This window comes from Corvus moneduloides, chromosome 6 (assembly GCF_009650955.1).
Source record: "Corvus moneduloides isolate bCorMon1 chromosome 6, bCorMon1.pri, whole genome shotgun sequence".
Lineage (NCBI taxonomy): Eukaryota > Metazoa > Chordata > Aves > Passeriformes > Corvidae > Corvus > Corvus moneduloides.
In genome coordinates, this window is record NC_045481.1 from 26,998,869 (window position 1) to 27,024,325 (window position 25,457).

Consider the following 25,457-nt stretch of genomic DNA (forward strand, 5'->3'; position numbering starts at 1 on the left):
ATCAGACATAATTTCTATCAATGCTATTTCAGATTACATTTTCATTCATTCCTCTAATCCATCTACAAAAGACTATTAGTCACAACTAATTTACTAATACAGCTCTATTATACGAAGTGCTTTCTGAAGTAACTCTGATTTTAATTAATCCCTATTGTGTGCTCAGTCCAGGTTTTGGAGTGACAGATACATAAATAGAAAAAGACAATGAAATACACAAATACAAATCCTCTTTTTTCATGCTCATATTTTAATATGACACAACAAAGAATTCAGTTTCTTACATACTAACACCTCTGTAATTCTTTTTTCTTCATGGTTTCATACTTTGCAAGAAGAATTTCATTTCTTCCTACCCTAAATCAGTCCTTCACAGCAGAGATTTGTGGCAAGGGCTATAGAATTTAAGATATAGGTGTAATATAAGGACAAAATTCAGCTTTGTGCTAAAACTGTAATTGTGGTGCAGCTGAAAATCAAGGACATCATGGGCTTGGCAGTTAGTCATTAATTCCCTGGATGGCCCAGGAACACCTTACCCAGTCTCTGAACAGAGATAATGGGCTGATTGGAGACAACAGACCAACTCAAGAGGCAACTGCCTGACTTCTGTGCCACCGTCACAAAAAAGTGCTACACTAATTGTTTCACAAGCTCTCCAGGTGGGACTCTCCATCCTGGAAATTCCTGCAGGCAGCTCCTGCTGTGCCTAGACCAACTGACAGACACTACTCGTACACCTCAAAGTGCTGATTTGTATCCTGGGTGGATAACCTGCCAGGACCAGAGGCTGCCCAGCAGTTCCTGATGCAGAACTGACCAAACTGGACATAAATAATACACATGTAAATAGTTAGTATCATCAGCGCATTGGGGAGCCTCATATGAATGAGCTGAAGCCACCATTCCAGAACCCTTGTCCACTGCCACTTGGAATAGGACTGTTCATACTGAATGATTTGGTTCCTCATGGAAATGTAAGTCTGTGTGCACCTCCATGTGCATGTGTGTCCATAGGTGTGTCTCTGTGTCTGTATGTGTGTGTGTGTGTGGTGAATGACCTGCACTCAGAAAAGCTGTGAGTTATATTTAGAAGAAGACAAAAAAATTAGTCCAAAACTGAACAAATATCTTCATTCACCCCTATTTTTGCTTTAAATAATTTGAGTACTTAAAGTCTGCAAAATGTAAAAGATTTTTTTAAATTTTTTTTTCTGTATACCAGAACACCTAACACACAGAAAAAAAGTACAGATTACTTGGTAAAAAATTCAAAGTGAATAAGAATTTAAACATAGCTGTCTTTCCTGATTTATCACAAGCTGAATAATGATACAAAGTATATAAATGGGAGCTTGCAAAACTAAGACTTCCTTTCAACACTGTCATTCCCACAGGATCTGAAGAAGCCAGTTTGACTTCCTTCTTCACAAGTTTCTCTGAGTTCGTAAATTCATTAGAAGGATTCTTTTGATGAAACTTCAGGTGCAGAAGCTTACTGCAAAAGGCAGCAAAATCTGCTACTAGTGTTAAGTACAAATCTGTCAATAGCAGTTATTACCAAACCCATTCAGACCTACTTCTTAAAATTAATTGAATGCAAATATTTTCATGCTGAGTAAAGCACGTAGATAATTCCCCAGCACTATGATTTTTTAAATGTATTGTTAAACAATATATTTTGGAAAACATACGGGGTCTCAAATATATTACATTCATCACTGAGATTAAATCTTAAAGGTGAAAAGATTAATTTTTTCCATATGTCACACTATGGTCACCCGCAGTAGTTGATTTATTCCTTTGCACAAAGCAATGTTAGGACTGGAAAAAACCAGTTAGGACACAAAAATATATGGAGGACCAACCTGCAAAGCAAGAAGTTAGACTGTGTATTCAGTTTCCTGACTGTTGCTTGTATTGTTTAACAATATGTTTTGTTGTTTTGTAAAGAGTAGTTTAAAATAACTTTTTATAACCATTTTTTAGTATAAATTGTGACCTACAACATTTCAGTTTTCATCTTGAAAAACCATGCTCAATTTTTTTCAGTGAGACTATTTCATGGAGAGAAAAATGGTGGGATATTTTCCAACTAGCAACAGTTATGAGATATTAAGATCCCTCCAGACGTTTTTTCTCTTTTATGATAATGAGAATACAAAAAACCAAAAACTTAATTAACTTAAGTTTTTAATTATAGGTATACTTTAATGAACAGACAACTCTGCATGCATGATGAATAAAGAATTATCTTTTCCCCTTTCAGACTTTATCTTGGTTTTGATTTAGGCTTTGTTATGTTCATTTCTTGGGTTTTTTTCTGCTTGGTCCCCAATCTGAGCAACAAAGTATACAAGGGGATAAATTAATATCTGCTTAACAACATAAATAGCTTTGTAAAGTAATGTTCTGGATGTATCTTGGTCTGGGATGGAAGAAAACAAGCATATCTTTTCAGGCAGTTTTATCTGAGGGCAACTTCTATCAATTACACAGTATTAGGTTAGGCAACAGGGAAAAAAACCTAGAGAATTTGGAAAGTTCCATTTTTATAGCTAGACAGCTTCCTATTCAAACAGCTGCACTCAAGATGAACATTTAAGAAAATATATAAATGAAATAAATGAAGTCAGACCAGAGTGTCATCAGACCAAATTGTCATTTTTTCATTCTTACAGTGTCTCCATTTAAATTAATTTCCATTTGGCTATGTTTCAACATCCAACTTCCAAACACCTCTAGAGGAATTATTTTTATTATGGGCAATAACAATACTACCTACAAGTATTTCCAATACCAGGTTTCTGTTTTAAATACAGGTATGCCTGGTGTAGGATCTATTGAAAAGTCTATTTCAGGAAAAAAAAACTTTGGAAAGTAAATATTTTAGTCAAATTTGACTGCAATGCCAGGGGAAGGTATTGAATTTCCGGGATTTTTCCACATACTATTTTGCTTTTCATTGATACAGCCTAACTTGGCAAATACAATTTTAATAGTTTTTATACTTTTCTGAAATCATGGTATTTTGTTGAAAATGTATATCTAACCCTGTTAATTTTTATGTGACATTTCCCCCTTTAAAGATGATTGCCATTTACTGAATTGTACTGAGTTCTACCCATTATGATGTCAACATACATCATCTATTTGAGATGGAGCTTTTGAAGTTTAAATAAGCAAAAGAATAAAACTTCACAGTTAGAAATTATGTGTTTAAATTTGAAATATTTAAGAATACTTCCCTTCAGAAAATGTTATACTAGGAGAGATGCAAAAAAAAATATTAACTCACTAGTGCCTTGGGAATCAACATCTGTGGAAGCTCTCTCTGCCCTTCCTAGAACAGGGACAAGACTTGGAAGATTAATTAACTAATGCTTCAAAACCAATGTGCATAAGTTGAAGTGCATTAACATCCATGTGGACATTCATTCAGGACTAAAGTGGCCTTAATTTGCCGTAGCTTAATCCTTCTCAAAGGAGCTAGAGCAAGCTACAGTGACTTCATAATATCCATATGGGAATTTAATGCTCTTTAACTTTTGCACAATAACTCTATAAATTTAGTAAGATTTCCTAGGTGCTCACCATGCAAACAAGCTTGTAAATGCAAAAGAAATAGTATCACTGCTGACCACTCTGTGTGGGAGCTGATAATTGAAGATAAATTGCATTATGTTCTACCATGTTTAGGTAGCAACCACTGGACTAGAAATTGAAGCAGACTGTACTCGCAGAGTCATAGAGAGAAACAAAGAGTCAGGACATATATATATGATTTTGCTTTGTTTCTGATCTGCTATGTGAACTTCTTAATTATGCTGCCATCTCTTTGCCTCTGATTCCCTCAATATAAAACAGAACCACATCTTACTTCCTATTCACTTGTTTCTGGTACATGATGCCTTAAGTTTTAACTTTTATATTTTTCAAATTCTGTACTGCTTAGTGTGTAACTCTGAAGTTTCTTGTAGCCTGTTAATTTCTTCTCTCTCATGCTAGGTAGACAAAACAAAGCCTCTCCAGGCCTGCTCTTCAAGGACACCCAGACCGTCCTAGGCCCAAAAAGTATAAACCAAAGAGCCTCTAAGGGGGTTAAGCGGAGGGGAAATTACATCATTAAACTGAAGCTTTAATTGGAGAATTAACCCTGATATGCAAATGAACCAAACCTATAAAAGTGTGAAGAACTTGTGACCTGCCATCCATCTTGGGGTCCATCTTGGCAATAGCTTCTGGCTCCCCAGGGGGTACCTTTGAAGGCCTTTCAAATAAATACCTACTTTTATTCCCTTACTCCTGTCTAGTCTCTGCTTCTAGGAGGCATCTTAAGGCATCAACACATACTACTAATACAGGTTTTCCACACCATAATTTTCTCATAGCTTATACATGTGCCCTGAATAGGGACTAGAAAAGATGAAATCCAGGCACAGGTGCAAGTCTGCAGTGCAGCTGTGATTTTCTACATATGTCTGATCAGCACAATTTAAAACTTTGGTTTACAAATGTAACACGTGATGGCAAGATTAGTTCACAATCTCTACAAATCAAAGTCACAAATCGGAACCAGATACCATGTGACACTAAGCTATTTCAATTACAGTTAAAAATCAGTACATGTGGTCATTTGACTTTTCTGACAATATTGCTCACATAGCATACGTGAGCCTAACAGTTCATATGACAGTTGTCAAAAGATGACTGATTTATTCATATAGTCAATGATTTTTAAAGGTGGGGTTTTTTCCATTCTTTTGGGGATAATATTATTAGTGTTCTTATAAGGAAGGAACTCTACTCAAGCTGATCTTCCACAAAATTCTCAAAATAGACTAGACAGTATTAAAATTTACATTATTTTATTTAGCACGGCACACTTTAAACCCAGAGAAACATGAAGTACACCATACACCCTGGTACTACCAGAGGATGGGCATTATTACTCATTCCAGCCTGCTTATACAGCCCCCATCTCTACCACTCCTCTGGGAAAAGCTTCTGAGAGCAGCTTAGCTTTGCCAGGAGAGCTCTGATCTCAGCATCAGCTTGCACCAGGGAAGTAAGCTTTAGGTTTTCCTAGCCTATTCTGCCCATGTGTTTTCATAACTGTAACTTCTCCAGATACATCTTCATTATTATTCATAACTGCATCATTCGGTGGTGTCATGCATGTTCCCCATTGCTTTACTGCCTCTGAAAACTAAGAATACCCATTCATGACAGGTAATGCAGAGCAGCTCTGTTTCCAGCAAGCTTAGAGCTCTCTTCCTTGTTTAGATAGGATAGTCATTAAACAGGAAAAGATAGCAACCTTATTTCTTGACCCATTATTTTGCTTTATATTGCTTCAATTCCTTATATTTTTATCATTGCTTTTTCAATTTTTCATCATATTCAGCCTGCTTCAGACATCTTCCTTCTCCACAAATTCTTTACTCGACTATACAGTTCCAACAGGCAAATGAGAAAGGACTGTAAATATTTCAAAAAACATGAGTTTGACCCCTAATTTTTAGCTACCACAATGCACACATGGAGTGTCTACACTTTCTATTGTTGTTTTCTCCCATTTGTCCAAACTCCTACCACCAACAATTTTTGTTATCATTATTCATGGTATGTTTCTACAGACATCACAATTCTGGAAGCCTTTGAGAACTTTCTTAACTCTACTTATGTTTATCTTTAATAACATCATAACATAGATAAATGCATGTGCTAATACTTCAGTGGTGAGTACTATACAGTATTTTTGCTATTATCTGGCCAGTGCTCCACCTCCCCACCTACTCATCTATTTGTCTTCTATTAAGGTCTCCTTAAAAGGAGAACCCTGTGGATGAAATATCCCAAAGATATTAACTGCTAGTGACATTGGGGTTAGTCAAGACATAGTAAAAACTGAAAACAACTGACTTAGCCTGTATTTTTTTAAACATACATATTACTATGGGACGTAAGGTCCAGAGGAAGGTACATTACACACTGAGGAGAATTTAAAGCATCAACAAAAGGAGTAGGAGAGAAAGTGTACAGCTCTTTGAGTAAACAGTTGTTTAGTAGCAAGTTAAATACAGGAGTTCATTCCTTATACAATCAAGGAATATTTCCACATAGTCACCAAAGGAAAAGAAATTTTGTCCTAATAAAGAGGTTGGCCAGAAAGACTTGTCTACTTAAGAAAATAGTAGTTTTGAACAGCAAAGTATTAAAACACCCTAGGCCTTAGAGGATAACACTTCTTTTGTTTGTGTTTAACATGAAAGATATTTATCTTGACTTCCATTTATTATTAGCTTTATACTCTGATTACGGTTTGACAGAACAAGCCCGTACACTGTGAAATAGAATAGCAAATTGATGGTGATCTTCAAATACACCAGAGCTTGCCATGCAGGATGAAGTAATGATTCTCTGTGTCTTCTGGGGATAGAACAAGAACAACCGTGTATAAACTGCTGTAAGGTAAATTTAGTCAAGAGAGTAAGAAAAAGCTTTCAAGTTTGCTAAGCACTGGAATAAATTGTTTTGGATGTCACAGAATACCCACCACTGGCTGATTGTAAGAAAACAGAAAAACAGCAGAAACAGTTCAGATGCTTTTTAACTTTTTGTGCATTGGGCAGGGAAGAGGGCTAAATGACCTTATGGAATGTCTATTAATACTTCCTTCTATGATTTTTTTGAAAATGTCATGTACCTATGAATTAGAACTACAAAGACTTGCACATCACCTTTTAGAACCTATCTTCTCCCAGTTACAAGGGTAATACATTAGACCATTCCACCAGGCAGCCCCAGAAAAATATTCTGTAATACCGAAGTAGTTCTTTGCATGGCAATATGCACACACCACTTCACAATTTTTCAAGAGGAGTCAGCAGCTCAGCAGAACACACTGTCATTGTGTTATGATGAATGATGTTTTCATAATGATGTGACATGTCTAAATGACACAAACCTGGCTTCCTACCAAAAACGCAAAGAACTTTTTTTTTTTTAAGAAGAAAAAATCCATTATCAGTTCTTATGGCAAATTTCTCTGCAAGAAAATGGCAGTAGGCCAACTTAATACAAAGTATTCTCCAAGTCTGTAATTATTAGAAAACAAGTTCAAAGTATTTTAGAAGCAGAAAATGTTTTCATAGGATGGTACATAACTCCACTTGATGAAACTACAGAAATATATAAGAAACTATGGAACTGAAAGTTTAATATTGTCTTGGAAGTTTTGAAAACACCCAGAACATTTCCAAAACCCAGAAATTTTTTCCTGTAGTAAGGTCAATTGGCACTTTTCCTCACCACAAAAAAAACCTTTCAGATAATTAGGCAATAAATAATGACTGTTTGACATAATTTGCTTTATTTGAAGCATTCATATAAAAGCAGCAAAAATCTTTTGGATAGCATGTTCTCCTTTGTTACAAATGCCTTACCCTGAGATTCTTTCCTCCTTGCAACTTTATAAGACTGCTAGATCTCTCTTAATGTCATCGTTTTTCATAAATACAATATAGCTTTTGGCTCTGAAGTTGTACCTTGAAAAGTTGCCATGACAGCATGGAGGATACTGTTCAGCTTGCAGTCCTCAGCAGGCTATGCTGTTCCTTTCTTACCCGAGTCTCAGCACCCACCCAGACATGCACTTGGCAACGCGATTAACTCCTATCATACATCAGCCGTTTCTTTGCTTATCATTCCTCCATGTGAATGAAGCAGTGTTTAGTATTTTGTTCTGTTTGTATGATGGGTTTGATTTTTCATTTTATAGCATGTTACTGTATCGTCAGGTTTGACAGGCAAGGACAAAAAATTCTGTTGCAAGACTAGAAGGTGGCATGACAAGTGATACTCCTCTGCATCCCTAAGAGTTAATTTTCCAGTCTCACAGCTCTTCTCCAGTGCTTCAGCCCTTTAGACTTACTCAGTAGCTTATTCCTGAAATGTCCTAGGGAAAAAGACGACACAAAAAGTTGGACCAGGAGGGCTACTCGGTACTAGCTCAGTCCTTCCATGTAGTAGCTCGTGTTTCCAGTTCCTGGGAGCCCCTGCCATACCCTGATTCTGGTTCTTGTAGTGTCTGGAAGGACAGCAGTAGTACTGTCCCTACGTACTTTCAGCTTGAGATTCTCTATACAACAAGCACTGAACGTAGTATGGAACTATAAATTCAATTCAGAATGAAATCAGCACTGCTGCCACCATGCATCAGGTTTATAAGCCAGAGCATTTTAGGAACCATAGGACTACTTTAACTTAGCAACTGTTTTGAGATTGCATGCAACTATATTTATGAAAAGAAGTTCTTTTTAATTCAGAAAATATACTGTCTGCTTTTGCTATGGGTCAAGATGGGATTTTTTCCTGAATCAATCACCCAGCCCTAATTCTAATAGAATACCTCTGAATAGTTTAATACTAATAACTGCTCTGTAGAGACTCCTGAAATTATAATATATTAAAGACCTATCAGCCTATCAGAAGAACATGTAATTTTATGTTCATTACTTCTTGGTTCCTGACTACAGAATTTGGATGGTTGCACCTCAATTGAAAGTTGAATCAAAGTTAATATAATTTAAATAAAAACTTCAATAAAAAGTTAAAGTTCTGTTCTTAATAGCATTAATACCCTTTAATGACCGCTATGGTCATTACCACTAGATAACTGACCTTCTTGAGCCTCTCTTCACATAGAAACCTTTCTCCCAACACAGGCAATTATTTAGCAGTAATGAGTGCTCTGTAAGAGATTATTGTTTAACCAAGAACCTTGACACACTGCTTTTCCCCTGTTATCTCTATTCTTCAACAAATGGTACATTTTTTTCTATTGTAAGCTTTTTAGTTCTGAGTAGAGAAGGCTGTGGTCTTATTCTTTCCAATGCAGAAGTTCACCATATAATTGGCAAACCTTCAGACATAATTAAAATCTTGAAAGTTAGGATGCATGAAACAATGTTTGTGAGCTGCAACTGTGGCCCTGTAAAACAGAGCAGTTCTGAAGACAGGTTTGAGATACCTAGGAATAATGAGGAATAAAAAGAGAAATATTGTTGGGGATGAAAAGACACAATTCTTTAACAGCGTGTGGAAAACGGAGGAAAAAGAAGAATTAATTATAAAAAGACAGAAATATTCGGGAGCATAATGGAAGCCAAAGGAAAAAGTGAATGAAAGAACAAATAAAGAAGAGCAAGGAAAACAGGCAAGACAAATTAAATTTGGGGGGACAGAATTAAATTTCATAATGAAAGAAATCTTTTTGGCAGAGTCCTGGAAGCATTAAATGTTAAAGGATGTTACTGTAGAAGTGTGAGAATTACTGGGTCAGTCAGCTCAACACAAGCCTGGAAGACAAAACTTCTGAATTCTAATTCCAGCTGGCCTAACAACTCATCCTGTGGCTGTGGGGAAAGCTCTTCCCCCTCTTTGCCTCAGTTCCTTTCTCTGGGAAAATTACCTTTTTTTCAAAAGGCGTTATGATGTTTACATATGTTGTGCTTCAAAAATACTAATAGTTACTAATGCCTTTATGTCCTCTTCCTCAGTTTTTAATATAAGATTCATGAAACACTTCCCAATTCAAATTCTCAGGTTGAAGTATCTCAAGCATTTTGCACAAATTCACTTAGAAATACCTTATTCCTTTTTCTTGAATGAAACCTTGTCTAATAAATTTGAATGAGCATCTTCTAATCAGTACATTTTGAATATTCCGACCACTCTTGTACCTCTTCACATGAGTAGTGTTATGGTCAGATGGTGGAATAAAGCCTGAAGAAACTGGTAGGAGCGCCAGTGTGCTGTACTTAGAGATAAGATAAAAAATGTCAGATGTTTAAAGTCTGCATGGAACAATTTTACTTTATTTCCTCTATGAGAGGGTATTTTGGCCCAAAACACAAGAAAAAAAACTAAGTCCATATAATGCCTTAATACAGTATATGGAAAAGAATGCCCTAAGTGAGGCCTTTCCTCATTTAAAAGCAGAAAATATCTTCTAATGTCCTGGCTGAATTCCCATCTGCTTTCGTTCCTTAGAGAGAAGGCCTTGAAATCTGAAAGGCGGGGGGAAGCATTTTCCTGTTGCTGCTGCTATACACTTATATTTTCCTATGTACAGCTGCTATTTAGAAGAAAACAGAGGAGAAATTTCTCCAAATTATTTTTTCACATTAATACTCCATCTCCTAAAGCCTTGGCTTTTTTCATAGTATAAATGTTACATTGATTGAGGTTCCTCTGTATTTTCTGAATAAGGGGACAACAGAGAACAACAGGGAGAGGGCTTTCAAAGCAAACTGCCTGTGACTTGCCTTCTATCTGAAATAGCTTGAGTTAGGTTCTTTCATTAATGAGAATACTGCAGGAAAGTATAATATTCTATTCAGTTCTGGAAAATACTACAGGTAGGACTGCAGTGCATAGAGCCTTGTCAACTAGACAGTTTACTACACTGGGAGAAAATGGAGCAAGAAGGATTTTTTTATTTGTATAAAATATATTGTTCTTCCAGGCTGTAGTGAAATAGTTTCTATTTAATTGCAGAGAAATCCTAAGAAGGTTACAGCAGTGAAACATTAAAATTCTAAGGGCAACTAATAACATTAAAACTTTATAGCCCCAGATAGAATAATTTAGACAAAAACAACATGAACATATGTTTTGTGTAATAATAACAAACATTTATAGCTGTCAAGAGAGAAAAACACAGGTTTATGCACACCTTAATGGCGTGCATGGGTGAGCATGAGTATATTTAAAACATAATATATTACAAAATTGACAGCAGGCATGACTCTTCTGGGTACTATGTTAAATCAATGAATAAATTACCAAAAGTGTGTTGTGGCTGTTTGGATGTGTAATTGAGCTTAACGTATGTAGTGTTATTTCAAAAGAAACTGTTCAAGGAGTTTCTAGACCAATCCACTATGCATCTTTACTAAGCTGTTTACAAATAACAATAAATGAAACTGTCTCGCAGTAGGAAGGAAGTTTAGTTATATGCATTACATAAATGGGAGAAAAGTTAATTTTAATATGTTTTTCAGGAATTAAAACCAAACTTATTATAATATTCCTAGGATTCACTGAATTGGAAATCAACATTTTTCATGTTTAATTTTAGATTTATTTTAATTAGCTGATACTTTACAAACAAAAGCCTTTGTAGCAATACATGTCAGGAATAAGAGATAAATACGGATGCTTCATGAAGTATCTATACTGAAGAGTAAGAATCAATGCCCAAATAAATGAACTAGCAGAAGAATGAACTTACATTTATTCTGTTTATTTCCTTAATACATTTCCTGTCCAATGTATAAAAACATTTTATTACATTAGAAAAATATGAACTTTTAAACCTTATTGTTCTTGACTAATTAATAACAAAAACCCATAGATTTTCAAACTAACCCATTAATTGTCATATTCAGAAAAAGCTTATCTTACTACACACAGAATTTTTAAAAGAGAGATTTACCCTATTTTTTGCATCTATCTTTATATTTTGCAGTTCTAGTAGTACTTGATTATACAGTGCTCTAACTGCTTGCATCTCACATCTAAGATAGGAAGGGCAGCCTGCAAAATGTAATACAAGTACTAAATACCCTTGTAAGTCTCCAGGAAAATTTTCCAAACCAACAGCAAGGACAGAAAAGACAAGCTGACCTGACCTCAGTCACCTTCTTGCCCCCTTCCCCCAAAAAGAAATTGTGATCCTCGAATGTAAGCAATCATAAATGCACCATTCTAAACTTCTGTTGTGCATCATAGCTATAAGTTAAAGTATTTCAGAACACATGGTGCTGAGCTCTTAATCAGATCTGAACTTTCCCCTTTGCAATTTTCTTTCTTTCTTTTTCCTCAAAATTTTTTTTCATTTTGTAAGGGATGATGTAGACTGTCAGCATCAACCATACCTGTGATTTTCTTAGGGCTCATAAACCAAGGATTAAGGTATTCTGTGCTAAAGGCCTGTCTCCTTTCTATAACATGACTGCAAAGAGGAAAAATAGGATGAAGAAATGAAGTGTACATGCCCAGATGAGCTATTCTTTCTCTCTGGCATGATGATGGTTCATAAAGCATGCTATGGGGCGATTATAAAAGAATATGGCATACCACCTGTCTTCCGGTCAGAAAACCCATTTTGCATTTAAAGCCATCTTAGGTTAACTGTCATTAACATTTACAGCTGCCCACGGGACATGGCAAAGTGCACTACTGCCACACATATTTTTGTTGTGGTTACTCCCAGGTGTTTAAGGAACAAGTTTAAATTGCTAAATGTGATGCAGTCCCCATTGTATCTCCCACATTAGTTACACTACCTTGGGTAAGCATAATTATCAATAAATGAGATACATCTGAGATACTTTAAGAAAGCCATAATTAAAAATCCAGGCAAAATACTAAAAAAAAAAAAAAAAAAAAGTATTACCCAAAAGTTACTAGACCTAACATACAAACATACATATGCTTTTACCATAAGCATCTTTCAGGCTTTTAATGTTAGTCTGTATTTCACCAAATGGCCTACTGAAAAAGTTGTTTATTCTTTTTCACAATGCAGATACACACAAAGAACTCAGGTCACACAACACTCAGCACCATATTCTGTTGCCTTCTAATAGATTGGCTTAAAAAACTAGCAAAATCTGTAACATCACTTTGCATTTAAAGTTTAAGTGTAGTCAAGTATACTATGCCACAAGACATTTAAGAATAAATCAGTTTGAAAATGCAGGATGTCCAAGTAGATTTTTCCTTAAAACACTGTTTTACCTGGTTTCTCTTTTGTGACCACCGTAGTGAGGAACAGATGCTTAAAGTACACAGCTGAGACTAGAACTGAAAGATACTACAAGTTAAATCATTGCTAGAAATATTCTGAAAGACTAAAATAAGAAGTGAATTGGAAAAAACAAAGGGAAATGCCACCAAACCATGCTGAATATAAAAGTAATTTAAATAATTTTAAAAGAATAAAAGCATGAAGAAGATAAAATTTGCCTTTATCTTATAGTATCTTTGTTCACATCAATGTTTCTTTTGTTCTCTATTACACATTTAATCACTCCCGGACATCAACCATAACAGCAAAAACTCAAATACCTAACTGATAATTAAGCACAGTAATATTTATAAGAAGTTAGTTTATTCTGTAGATAGGAGCATTAATTTAATGCACAAATACAATGAAAGTAAAATTTCTTTTTTTAAAGATCAGAGGAGTGCCATGCCAGTCACTCTTTAATGGAATAAAGCAGTAATTTTTGTTTTCAGACCAGTAATAAAAGTTTAATAAAACAAAGTTAGAATGTTATTAACAGAAACAACAATCTTTAGAGATGACAATTGACAACAGCATCCCTATTGAGCTGTACTATTTAAAGTACAGGATTTTTACAAGACCATATCAAAAGGGAAAAATTATATTTTCAAACATGATTTTTTTTCAGAAGCAAAACATGGTGGAACAGTCTGTCACAAAAAGAAAAGAAGAAAGCATCTAAGTACAGAAGGTAAGCTTAGTTTACTCCACTAAATCCTTCATTACCAGAGGTAATTAGGATGAGAGGCATGAGTTGATATTACATTGCTATTACCAGAGCTAGAAAAAAGATAGACTAGGGGAGACAGAAGACAATAACCTTTTAAGTCCAATGCCTAGATCTTATGCCACATCATCTGAACAAGCCAAAATATTTATCATTGTGATGACTGGTAAACAACACGTGGGTAGAAGACACATTCAAATTTTACCATTTGATTTGACCAGCACCACATTTGTCAGAAGTCAGATATGATGCCTGTGGAGCGCCAGACTTTTAGCCCCCCTGCACTGCCATCTGCGACTGACCTGGCAGTGAACCCTGGGAGAAGTCTCCCCACACACTCCTGTACTATATTTCACTTGTGATCCTGTTGAAATCCTGAACTGTCTTGAGGAGCAACAGATGGCATGGAGGGAGAGGGAGCAGGAATAAGAAATGAGAAAGGAAACTTAACTGAAAAGATCTGAATTTCAACTAATTTGCTTTGTTAGTTATCACTATCTTTAAATCCCAACAGACTTGTTTTGCCAAGGCATTTTCAGTTAGCTAGGATTCCTTCTTTTCACTTGCTTATTTATTGATTTATTTTAGTGTGTTCCATCAACTTCCGAACTTAAACAACAAATTTTAAAAAAGCTCTGTTTCTGCTGTGGTCTGAAACCTTGAATGAGCTCATGGGATTCTGAGCCCACATAGAGAAGTAGACACTTACAGAGGTGAAGTAACAACAGCCTAACATACTTTCAGAGTTTCCGGTAATAATGTTCGATTCAAATAGCATTATGATAAAATTTGCCCCTTGGGTGTAAGTCAGTTTAAATATCTGTTCTCATCAAGTTCTCAGTCTGCACTTGTTCTCAGTGGAGAGATTTAGATTTAAAACATCTTTCACACTGAACTTGATCTATGTTTTAATAGAAAGTAGCCTTTCTCATTCCTGAAGTAAAAAGTCATCATTTCTTTGCTAACTATGTAAGCATAACTGCTCCTACTAACAGAGATGGCTGTTAAAGAGCCAATAGTTGCCAAAAGCAATCAATATAAAATATTTGGAATTACCAAGGTGTAAAAATTGTAGAAGTATATTATAAATAGCACAGATACCTCAGGGTCCTTGTTCACATCTTCAATTCAAATATGATTTTTGATATTTTTGCAGTAAATGTGCTGGTTAAAAAAGCACCTATGTTTCATAACAGGATTGAATATTGTGCTCAATAGTAGATACAATTTAGAGCTGCAAAAAATATTATTTTTAAAGTGTGGCACTCTCAATTTTATACTTGGTAGTGAGATAATGGATAAGGTTGTTGTCAGATTTAATGAAAAAATATTAGAATCTTTGCTACTTTTTAGAAATTCAACTTGTTAAAAATGATTGAAATTATTTTAGATACTATGAAAACAACACTGTCATATAGAATTTGCAGGACACTGATGGATATATGAGAAAACAATCTCTCTGAGCTAAAATGGGACCCAGATTTTCTTGACCAAGACTTCAGGGACGTAATTTCTTGAAAAACTAGAAAAATATTTAGTTAACTTCTGATATACAGAAGTTTTACCAGGGCTCATATAACCTGAAAGACGAGGTTTAGAGTGGAGCTATTATTCATTTGTCATCTCTTACTGCAGTCCAAACAGTGACTGCTTAGATTCATTCCTTTTTCCGTAAAGAGAGGTTCTGAAACACAAAACCATTCCTCCTGCCGACTAAAAAGCATACAATTAAGTACTCAAGAGAAACAGCCTCCAATAAACAACAGTGAATCTACCATGTGGAACCTGATAATACATCTAACAGCCCCTTTTTTTTTTTGAACCTTTGATGCACTTGCTTTCAATCATTCTGGAAAAAAACTATGACTATTTGAACGAAAGAAACATTTTCAGAATAGAGCTCTTGCAGATATGTAACACTTAAAATCATCTATCAACTGAAAATTACTTCTAAAAGCAGTGGTCTAGTGTTGCCAATCCATTTACAAGCCCACATGCATAATCCAGCACCTTAGCCAGGAGTTATCATGCAACAAAAGTGTAGTTATTATTGCAACATTTTATCCTCAAAACATTGGGTTAGATTCATCCTAGTCGGCCTCAGTAATACAGGCTGGGAATTTCCAGTTAGTGGGGAGGAAGGCAGTAGGAGAGAACCACATGTCCTCTTTCTCTATGAAGTAACCAACCACCACCACAATCCATAACTGGCTCACAGAGGCACAAGAGGAGGCTAACAAGGACATAATTTTATTTACAGCCTTTCCTGGAAGATCTCAGCTGTGTAAATCCTTATGAACAGCCACATGAAATGCAACATTCTCCCTCTGGAAGAAGAAAATTAGTTCTGACACCTGCTTCCTTTCAGGGTGTGTTGAGGAGTAAGCCCTTGCAAAAGAGCTGACCAAGGGAAGACTTTAAGGTCCAGTTTGCTTATGCCTGTGTTTGGTAAAAAGGCCATGGTCTAATGACACAAAAGTCCATATTTTATCAGCTTGGAGACTTAAAATCACCCAAAAATTACTAGCGCAGTTAAAGTATTTTAACAAAGCACAAAAATGCAAAATACAAGAGAGAAGAATCATGGCAGCTTTATGAATATTATTCTGTATGAAACATCAACTTAAGATTGTATATGCTTAGAAGCTTAAAGGAAATATTCTGTGCTTGAAAGATTATATGGTTACTTTGGCTTTGCCTCTGTTTTTGAAAGCTTCTGCTTAGTTGAAGATAATTTTGCTTCAAAGTATGATGAGACACATTCTTGTCAAGGCACTGGCTTTTTCAATAAAACCCCTGTACCAGAAAGGTACTAAACAGTACTAAAACTCTGTTTTCTTTCTATCTATACTAAAATTATCACACAAAATATTTCAACTAACTCTCAGGGTCTGATATAGTACTACAGTAAACAAAGCTTTTCTGCTCAGTTGCCACAGTCACATCTTTCATACCCTTCAGTAGATCCCTTTCTTCCATATTCTTCAACAAAGACTCTCTATATGTCAGTCCCATTCAATAATCCATATCCAGACTCTCTCCAGCAATGCTAGTTTCTGCTTTCAAACTTATTTTAAACCATTTTTCTCTTTCCTTTTATTCATCCACTCTAAAATGGTGTGTATAATTATGGTGTCATCTCTCAAATCCTTCCTGAAGATACTTTTGTTTACAATGATAGGTAGGTCTGTGCACAATCTAGATGATGTCTGTAATATTAAAATTAAACTTATTAAGCAAGGTATTAAAAACTAGAAAACTGAGGAACTTGAAGTGTCTAACTGTGCTAAAAGACACAAAGTTTCCTTCTTCTTGCTTCCTTTTTTGATTCTTTTCATTATTACATCAACATAGCTTGTTTTGATTAGCTTGGAAATTCTTAATGGATGTTTTCAATCCTCTATTTGGATAACAATATCAAAAGAACTCAGTCATGTTTCACATGCTCCAGTAAAAGCACTAAAAGACAGGCCCATTCCTCGCAAAACCAAAATTATGTCTATTGATTTACAGAAGGATTTTGTAAATACCACTACCCTTTTTATCCCGTTGTCCAAATCATATATGGTTCAAATCCCCACCATAGAAGCTGACAGATCAAGACTACTGTAATATCATATACTGAAATACCTAAAGCCAAGCAAAATAATAACTGCGATTATTTTTTTTCTAGTACAGCAGAATTCATGGCATCATTTGTACTTAAGACTGAGATGGCAGTATCTTTAGTCTAGACTCCCAAAGTTTCCAAAGATTCAGAATTGAAATATTACATGAATGCTTTAAAACTGTTCAGCTGTTAGGCACAATAATAGTATTTATGTACAGATAGCATCTTAAATATTCAACAATATAAGACTATGCCTCAATCAGAGCCTTCTATTCTAATTACAGGAGAGCACTTCCCTATTATTGTCTTTGAAGTAGTGAATGGTGAACCGCAGACTTGCTGTAATACTGTGCAGCACAGAAATACGTCGCAGGATATTATAAGGTATTGTTTTCACCAGTGAAAGGTAGCAACTTTTTAACTGTGCCCAAGACTATCCAGTTTTTCTGAACAGAAGAGACTAACACATTCAGCTGAAACTGCAAAGAATTAAGGCGGCAGATGGTAATTACTGATACTGGAAGTAAGCCTGGGTAAAGGTGGTTAGAACTTCAGTTTAATGTCTCATCTACGAGGTGTAGCACTCATGAGATAAAACTTTCCCATATTTAGATGGGAATGTGGCTCATTATGGACACATTAGAAGAAAGAATTACTTCTTCTAAAGCACAAATACCAACTTTTCTTTTCCAAAAAAAAGACTTGATTAAGCCATGCGACAAAGATAGACCAGAATGGCATGTGTATCACCAGATGAAAAGCCTTTTCCATATGTCTATATGACAGAGATGAAAGTCTTATTTCCATTTCATTATTTTTTCAAATTGTTACTGAATAAGTAATGGTTATTTATTTGACATTTTATTCCACAGTGTTACAAACATGAGACACAGGATTTAATCCACAAGTCTGATCCTGACTTTATGCATGTGGAAAAATAGAGAAAGAGAGACTGTAAGTTAAATAAATTCAGTTCGAGATGTAAAGTTTTAAAATTCTGCTGCGATTTAAGTAACTCCAGCAAGCTAAGTAAAATGATCCTTCTATTATATGTTATTCCTGCCCTTCCACTAGAAACAAGTGAAGGAGAAGAAAATGAAGGCCAGTTACATATGCCATTTGACAACTTCAAAGCACAACCCACTACAATAATATATGCAATACTCCAATTGCATACATTGGACACCAAAAAGTTTTCCAAGCGGTTATGTAAGTAAAAATACTAGATTCTCAGAATGCTAGAATTCATGGTCTCTGTTATCTGTCAGTAATATTTAAATCTGCCCAGTAATAAACTTCCCCTGTTTTTAAATAATGAAAGAAATCAGAAAAAAGTACTGGTATGTTGCTTTTAATATTACAGCCCATGCACCATACTCATGAAATACAGAGTTGATAAAAGACTTTGAGGAAAAGAAAATTATCTACTCACAAATATAATATTTCTCCGCACTAATCACAAAGATACCAAAACACTTCATTTGTATATTCCTTTTATATCAAAGTATTAATCTAACCATGGCAATCATAGCAGCCTGATTGAATTGCCAGGACAAGTTACAAGACTGAAGTAAAAAAGAAAAGACTGTTACCATTCTCTAAACTTTACTCTGTTCTGTTGTCCATTTCACAAATTCATATTAACAGACTGACCAGGATATAATTTTTCTGGACTGTGGTGTTTGGTCCACCCACTAGGTCTGAGACCAGTGTCACTATAAAACTGCCTGTGAAGCAGTATTTCCAGAATCCCAAATAGTGATCGATACTAAACAGCTTCACCAAGTTTCAATTTTTAAATGAAAGTCACTTTTCTGTGTACTGAAGAGTGTTTGTTTAGAATGATTGTAAAAGCTGTAAAATTATATGCAACTGAGTGGGAAATGATCCTGGAAGTGTGTGATATTTAATTACATATCAAGAGGAAATTACACTGGTTTTCTTTTTCGCTTCATACAAAGGCCTGTTTAACCACTTCAAATTCTGTTCCTGAGCCACCTACTATTTCTGTGACTTTCGGTTTACTTTGTTAAATGTGTTTTTACCTCTTCCTCCAATACTCTTCAAATCCTGACTGCTTCTATCATTAACCCATTGACAAGTCTATTTTAGAGTTAACACATTCTTCCCAAGACTTTTTTTTTACCTGGAACAACTAAGTCAGATTTCAATGTTCTATGTATTAAGTCCAGTGTACTAACCAGTTACATGCTTAGTTTTCTGAAGCTGGGATGGAAAATAAGAAATGTTTTTCAGTAATAAAGCAATTATTCTGGAAATAAACATGTCCAGAAGTAAAAACTATATATATATTTGCAGAGTATACCATTATTCTTTTGACCTACCAGCCTTTAAGTTCTGATGTTATACTCTTAAGCTTTTACCAAAACAACCCACGGAACTTAATTCAAACATTTACTTGCAGAACAAACATATGCAGATCTCAAAAATTATAGTAATGAACTAACTGTACAAATGCATGCTGGGAGCAGAACTTGCAACTGACCCTAAGAATATTATTCCATACAATAATACGGTAATAATATGGTTCAGTGAAGGAGAATGTGTACTATGGGCAAATGCTATTAAGATTTGTACGCTTTTAAAGGACATCAGTTACACGACTAATTTGCAGGCTCTTCAGAAAGCAATGAATTTTTCCACCAAACTATGAGTTAAATAGATCAGGGTAATATTTGGGCATTTACACTTACAGCCACTAGATAAGAAAGTATATCATGTTTTTTTCAATACCACTCTTTAGTGCTTATTGAAAGCAATACTGTTCCAGTAGTCTTTTCGTGATGCAGAAGTGACACAATTTAGGAGATCACTTACAAAAAACAAGTGGTCTCAGACATCTTCAGAAGGTGAAAAAATGAAAAATACACACATATATGAAAACATTCATCCTATTTTCCAGATATTTTAGAATATTACTTACTATTTCCATCAAAAGAAAACACATACTGTAGCTAAGTGTCTCAAGATTCAGGACAGTAGTGTATTGTATGTCTCATGTACTAATCATAATGTTCGATCAGTACTTGTTGGAATGTGTAATTTTTAAAAGCACTTCTCAATGGAGTAAGAAGGCAAAACTTTATATCCTTCAATTTGAACTGAATACAGTCGTCAATTCTTCATTTATAAAAATGACAGAATAATAGTTTTAGTAAATACTTAGATAACTGACTATTTTCCTAATATTTTACAGAGAATGCAATATTTTAGAAGAGCTTAGGCATCAGCAATGTTTAAAATCAATCCTAAGTCTTCTATAGCACCACTAAGAAACTTACATACCATAAAATGAAAAATTTCCTAAGCAAAATCTGAATTCTTGACTACTAATGTTGACAATATATTTCTAGAACATCCGTTTCCTGCTCCCACTCTTCACTGCTCTCATTAAAAATGCCACAGTGCTATGAAAACATGTTTTTAAAAGTCCTAAGGGAAAATTTTCCTAGGGTCTTTGAAATTCCCTCTTTTCCTATTTCTTTACAGATTTCTAACACCAACACTGTTCCTGTAGTTTCTCAAAAAAAGGCAAAAATAAAAATACCCTCTAGGTATAATCTTTAGGTTTTCTATTACACTTCTCAGGTTCCTTTTGGTTTTTGAAACAAATGTAAACTGAAACGTGCAGCTATATTATCAACTATATTTTAGTTTTAGTTAATATTTTAGCGTGAAGTAGATGGTATTCAACCACTCTACTGCACATACTTACAAGAATCTTATAGGAATGTAATTTAATCACTGAGTTAACCTGAAAATATTTTTAGTTTCATCTTATTTTTGGTCCACTTTTAAAAAATTTAATTGTAGACACAAACAAACAAACCAACCAAATAAAAAAACCACATTGCTTCAGGTTCCTATCTCTATGATAAAAAGCACAGGGCAAGGAGCTATCACCTATGTATATGAAAAATGTACTGCAACATAAACCCTTTCTCCATTTCTCTCTTTTCGAGCAAATATTTGAATATAATAGTTCCCAGCTAGGGATTCCACAATTTTCATAGCAAAATCAGGCTGGATTTTAAAATACTTTTTACATTATAATTTTGATTAAGCAGTTAAACTCTTGGGCATGGATTTGGCAAGATGTTCAGAGATGTGGGATCATATTACTGGCAGGATGAAAACTTGTCTTTGAGCTAGTTTGTTTAGTTTAAGAGATCTCATTATGAAATCAAGTGTTGCTCCACCACCTACTTCCTGAAGGAAGAGCCATATGGCCCAGGAGCACTTTCCATCATGCAAGTGATGAGGGATATCAGTTCAAATTCTGTCTCCTGTATATATGTGTTTTCCTGTATTTTTGTTTCATTTTTCTCCTTGGCTCTTCCTCCATCTCTAAGACCATTCTTGCTATGCAGAATTATAGTAAGAAATCACCAGAACTTTTCATGCAATCATAGCCAAGGGTCACTCTACAAACTACTCTCTAGGAAGCACTGAATACCAATGCTAAGAATTGTCTAAGATCAGAACCAGAAAACGCACTCAGCACACTGTCTCTGTTGTTTCCAGAAACAGAAACCATGAATTTTTCTAAAGATTTCAGCTGGATGTGTGGCAAGATATTGAGTTATTGGATTGCTCTCTTGCATATTCTTTGCTTAGGAAACAACTCTGCTTACGACTGATGGTGATGAAAGGTCATGGACCTTAAGCCAGAAGTTTCTATAGTGTGTAGTATCTCTACACTGCTTGCATCAATTTAAATAAGCTCTGTATTTAAAATGCTCTTACAAATACTAAGTTTGGCAACTGGTACCTACTATAGCTCTCTTTAATAATTAATATCCACAAAATGATGGCAGGTGTCAATAACTTACCATTAAAGTACTTGTATTCAACACAAGCACTATTATGGACGACTTAAACTTGGAGCAAAAAGATTTGTGGAAAGGCATATGACCTTCCTCCTACTACAATGGCCATCCCCTAATTAAGCAATGCATCTGATAGTCATTAACAGGAATGAGATAATGAATCACTTTCTCTCTTCTTTGTTAATTTGCTGTAACCAAGCGGCTAATGGATGTCAGAGCTGAGTGATTGCACTGATTATAGTGATTTATAGTTGCAACAAAACAATTTAAAAGCATTCTGATTATTCATGTTAAAGATGCTTTATGTTTTGTTTACTAAATGTTTTATGTTCCCCCTCGTGCCCCTCTACACACAATGAGACAGGTCTTGCTGGAAAACTTGAAAGTTCTAAGATTTTTTATTGTTTCAGAGTAAGGCATTTCATTTTGTTTATAAAAAAAAAGTTTACCCAGTAGAAATGAAAAGCCTTAGGGTGGAAAGAAAACTTCAGTGGTGCCTAGTTCAAAAGAAGACAGAAATAAGAGGAAATAAGGCAAACTTCAAGCCACTTACCTTAGGGCTCCCAGTCCCTTCCTCATTCTCTGCAGACACATCAGTAGCCAGTATCTCTGCTTTGATGATATCCAGAGCCCTAAGAATCCAGCTGTGTTGCCGTTTGATTTGCCTCTGTAGTTCCTTCCATTGACTTGCAATCATCTGCAGCATGTCCTTCAGTCCTTCTCCAAAATGAAGGGGGAAAAAGGGGAAGCTGTAAACTCAACAGAATCTTTAAATATTATCCTTTATTCAAATAATTCACAGGACATTTAAAATAATAAACGCAAGAAGAGTTTTAATGTGTTTACTCATCTATAAATCCAAGCTTTACTATTGTTCATCCTGCAAAACAATGCTATAGTGACAAATATTTCTCTTAGCCATCACGTTAAATTTTGATTGAGTTTCAGCTGACAATTTCAAGAGAAAAATTCCACATAAGCTGTCATTTCTCTGCTGTTGGGAACACTGGTAATCTCCCCCTCTAATATCCAGTATTTGTCTTGAAACATTTTGTAATCCTCCAAAGACAATTTCCTTACCTCCAACTCCTTTAAATATTTCCTGTAGTTTACACATTACTGTTTTCTACATCTGAGATGGCATGCACAACCCTCCTTTGCTATGGCCTCTCTATCTTTTTGGAGCTATACATAGAAGTCAGTAATTTCCTATAGCTTTCAAATTACACAGATCTTTCTGATGCTGCGAAACAATAGAGGCACACATATAACATGATGAGAAAACAGTATAGCAAAGAATAACTTCAACCTGGATGAAAAGCATGTTAAGTAGGCCAAAATTAAGATGGCATTCCATAGCAGTATACGCTGATTAAAACCCTATTAGTAGACAAGTCACGCAAACATCTAAAGGTATAGGAGGTGCTGGGGATAAAGGGAAATCAGTATATCTCTCTCCCTCCTCTCAATTTAAGGCCTCTGAAGAAAAAGACAAGCCTAACCAAAGGAAAAAGGTGTTTTTAATTTTAATCTAGTCCTCATAAATATATTTAAATCAATGTAAGAATTAGTTTAAGTGGTAAAATAAAGCTTTAACAATGCAATTACTCATGCAGAGTATGTAAATACATATATATATATTTGAAATCCTAGTTCATTATCTTAATGTTATTTCCATAGCACCTACATCAAAGAATATGTCAGTGTGAAGTTTTCAGTGATGTGATTTCAATTGAAACTCAGCTGAACAGCAAGACCAAAATAAAATGAACAGACTATTTGCAGGCAGTATTTCATTTTATAAGTATCACTGCATTGTATGCAGTATATGAAACATTTATAAATCTTGAAGGTCAATCTGATAATGTAAATATTAATAATACATAAGGAAGTGAATATATGCAGTAATTTACAGCAATGCTTCTTCATTCTTTAATAGTCTGGAGACATAAAGACTTGCAATATTTCAGAAGGATTTACCTGATTTGTGAGATACAATAAGCTCAAGAAGTTGGCGTCCTTCCTCTACCACTGCTTCTTTTAAAGCACAGTGGCTATCTACGTTCAACTTAAAACTCTGCAAAAATAAAAGAAAAGGGGGAAAAGAAAGAGAGAGGGAGAAAACCTCAGCATCAGACATTGGAGAGGCAGTTATCATAAAAAACATGTACAAAATTACTTGCTGGTTTTTATCAAGAACCACATCCCAATTCACCCAATAGCCAAACTAATTTGTGATACTAAAAGCTATTGATATTTTGGATCTGGGCTCAAAATGTTTCCATTAGATCAGCAAAGTGCATCTGTGTTGAAACAGCTGACAAATCTAGACATTCATTAGGTTTTATGAAAAGTCACAACCCGTAGGCTATATCTGGAGTAACAGTGTTCTATAAAATACGCTAAATTTATGCCACCACATATGAGCTCTGTTTTTTTCAGAGTTCTTTGAAATGTTGGTGATAGCACTATTTATGAAACTATAAAAAAATTACAGCATTGAATATATTGGCCTTATGTGCACTTATACAAATCTATTAATATTGTGTTCCTGAGTTAACTCTTATATCCATTTTCAAAGAACAAATCAGTCTTTAGATCTCTGCATTCTTAATTTGTAAAGCAAATATTTTTCAACCTTTTTTTTTCCCCTAATATTTTTAGTAGTTTCCAAAGAATCTCTGCTTTAACAGCCAATAAAATATTTTATTTCTTTTTTTATTATTACTTTATTTTTACAAATAGCATTAAGATCTAGTAATAAAGGAACTGGAAGCATGATATACTATATGTTATGCCATTTAATATACCAATGATAACTCAGATTAATTTTTTAATCATTTCCCAGAGCTTCTCACAATACTTGCCTTTAAGAAAAAGGAACAAAATACAATAGAGAAAAGGATTCTTGCTGTATGTAATCATAAATTGTGTGCAGACCTAAACATATACAGGCAACACATTTTCTCTTTGAAATGTCTATTGAATAAATGGAAACAGTATTTGACCACTTGGGAAAAAAGAGCTTTTCCTTCTCTTGGGAATAAGTTAACTGGCAGAGATGAAAGGAGACTTTGCAAGAGCACATTCATAGCTTCTGGTTTTTATAAAATTTTATACTTCTTCATATGGTAGTGACCATGTTAGTAGTGGAATGATAGACACCACAGAATACACAAAACCCTTCAATTCTTTGGGACACAACCATTTTCTCTCTTTCCTTACCCTTGCAGTCAGGTTGATTGGCGTAGCAAAAAATAATATTGCCAGAACAGTAATAAAATGAGGTACTTCTACTGTATCTCTACTGTATTTCTCCTGTATTTGGCATAGTTGAAAGAGGCATGTTGCTCAGACAGAGTCTTAATGGTCTTTCAGGCAGCATTGTACCTTACAGTGACAGAATGTTTT

General features: G+C 34.9%; 1 protein-coding gene across 4 annotated transcripts in view; it reads right to left on the reverse strand.

The window, feature by feature from the left end:
* AKAP6 (A-kinase anchoring protein 6) overlaps window positions 1–25,457 on the reverse strand; it is a 274,206-nt gene that overhangs the window by 118,770 nt on the left and 129,979 nt on the right. For 3 of the 4 annotated variants that reach the window (XM_032113046.1, XM_032113044.1, XM_032113048.1), the window contains exons 6-7: window positions 24,027–24,123; window positions 22,600–22,766 (exon numbers count right to left, since the gene is read on the reverse strand). In XM_032113046.1, coding sequence (XP_031968937.1) covers window positions 22,600–22,766; window positions 24,027–24,123 — 264 coding nt within the window. The remainder of the gene's footprint in view (window positions 1–22,599; window positions 22,767–24,026; window positions 24,124–25,457) is intronic. The other variant, XM_032113047.1, reaches the window with a different exon arrangement.